The 1,599-nt window shown below is 35.3% G+C and overlaps 1 protein-coding gene across 3 annotated transcripts in view; it reads right to left on the reverse strand.

The window, feature by feature from the left end:
* The window catches only part of adgb (androglobin), a 48,098-nt gene extending 46,723 nt beyond the window's left edge, over window positions 1-1,375 (reverse strand). For all 3 annotated transcript variants that reach the window (XM_051875668.1, XM_051875667.1, XM_051875669.1), the window contains exons 1-2: window positions 795-1,375; window positions 127-262 (exon numbers count right to left, since the gene is read on the reverse strand). In XM_051875668.1, the coding sequence (XP_051731628.1) occupies window positions 127-262; window positions 795-871 (213 nt within the window). In that variant the 5' untranslated portion in view covers window positions 872-1,375. The remainder of the gene's footprint in view (window positions 1-126; window positions 263-794) is intronic.
* Window positions 1,376-1,599: the final 224 nt, after the last annotated feature.

Raw genomic sequence — 1,599 nt, forward strand, 5'->3', positions numbered from 1 at the left:
TCAATTGCAAAGCTACATCTCTCAAGCCAAGCAGTTTGCTGAAACAGATTTCTTCTCTTACCAATGGACTAACATTATTTTGAAAAACATTGAATATTCAGTCCTGTTCTTTTCATTAATACTCACCTTGTTCTCCTTAGAGGCTTTAGTTGCATCCCATTTCTCTGCATTGACCTCAGTGTCGCTCCACTCCGGCCAGAGAGAGATGAGAATCTTCTTTGGCTCTTCTGGGCTTTCCGATGCACTGACCACTGAAGACGCTCTAGAGACAGTGCTTTGCTTTTTAATGTAATCTATTAAAATAGATCACTATTTAACATAATCATTTCATTACTGGTACTTACAATGTAAGCATTTGAATTTGCGTATTGACTAGTGATTGGTCTTTTCGATTTTTATTATTATCATATTACTATCAAGTTAACTCTTTAATTCCAAACACTGGTATTTTTTATTTTTATTTATTTATTTATTTTTTCAGGAAAAGCAAATCTAACTGAATTTAATGCATTTTTATGTTATAACAGGAGTGAAACATTAATAGAACTATGCCATTAACCTATAGGCCTGTTGTTGTTAATGTAAAAAAGTGGCAAAATAATCCGTAAATACCTCAAATGTTGTAGCCTACTAATTAAAACATAAACAACTTCTGTAAGCTAATGACAAACATAATACAGTGAAGATATATAGTGAAGTAAAGGTTTTAATATTTATATTAGCTGTGATTGATCTATATTATTGAAATATTTCGATACCATCAACACAGGAAGGTTGTATTAGTCAAATCTTACTCTTTTTTGGGAGAGTGTCCAGGTGAGGAAGCGACGAGGCTAGATGAGGACGCCTTTTTCTTGGGTGACTTCGACATTGCAAGTGTATGTAGGCCTTATTTCTAATCTAAGAGTTCATGGTTTGAAGCAACACTTGGCTTATGAAAGCACAGAAGATAATGATGAATAGGAAGCGATGTCCAGGGTGAGACTGTTTGCAGTAGGGAAAGTTTGCCATGTTGCTAGGCGACAGGATCGCTTGGGATTGCCGACAGCTCGAGCGCAGAGCTTTATTATTTACCACCTCGCGCCAATGAACTCCTCCTGAGTCCTGACCTCTTCAAACAAACTCTAATGTCTATCTACTTTAACGATGGAAGGACAGACTAGTTTCTCTTTTCTTTCGAACAGTTCTTTTTAAAGAACCGATTCCAAAAAGCTAAATCAGCTTTTACGTCACCACGTAATTACGTCTGTACGCGACACCTGACATATTTTATTCTTTTTAAAAAGTCACCATTAATTTGGTTTCTTTGATTTAAAAAAATATCAATTTAAAACCCATTCAAATGTTCATTTTTCGAATGAAACGGTTCTCGGTTCAAAGAGTTGAAAACAGGTCCGCCTCAAAAGAATAATTTGTTCAGGAATCATTCTACAATCCACAGCATCTTAAATAGCTACCCATACTGGATAATTGTCTGAAATTTGTGAAATCGATGACACTCCACAAAGCTCATCCTCCACCTTAAGATAACTTCAACATTTTTCATATTATGACACTTTTGTTAGAATTCTGAATTTAAGGCACAAAGAAAAGCCCATG

Source organism: Ctenopharyngodon idella, chromosome 20 (genome assembly GCF_019924925.1).
Source record: "Ctenopharyngodon idella isolate HZGC_01 chromosome 20, HZGC01, whole genome shotgun sequence".
Taxonomy (NCBI): domain Eukaryota; kingdom Metazoa; phylum Chordata; class Actinopteri; order Cypriniformes; family Xenocyprididae; genus Ctenopharyngodon; species Ctenopharyngodon idella.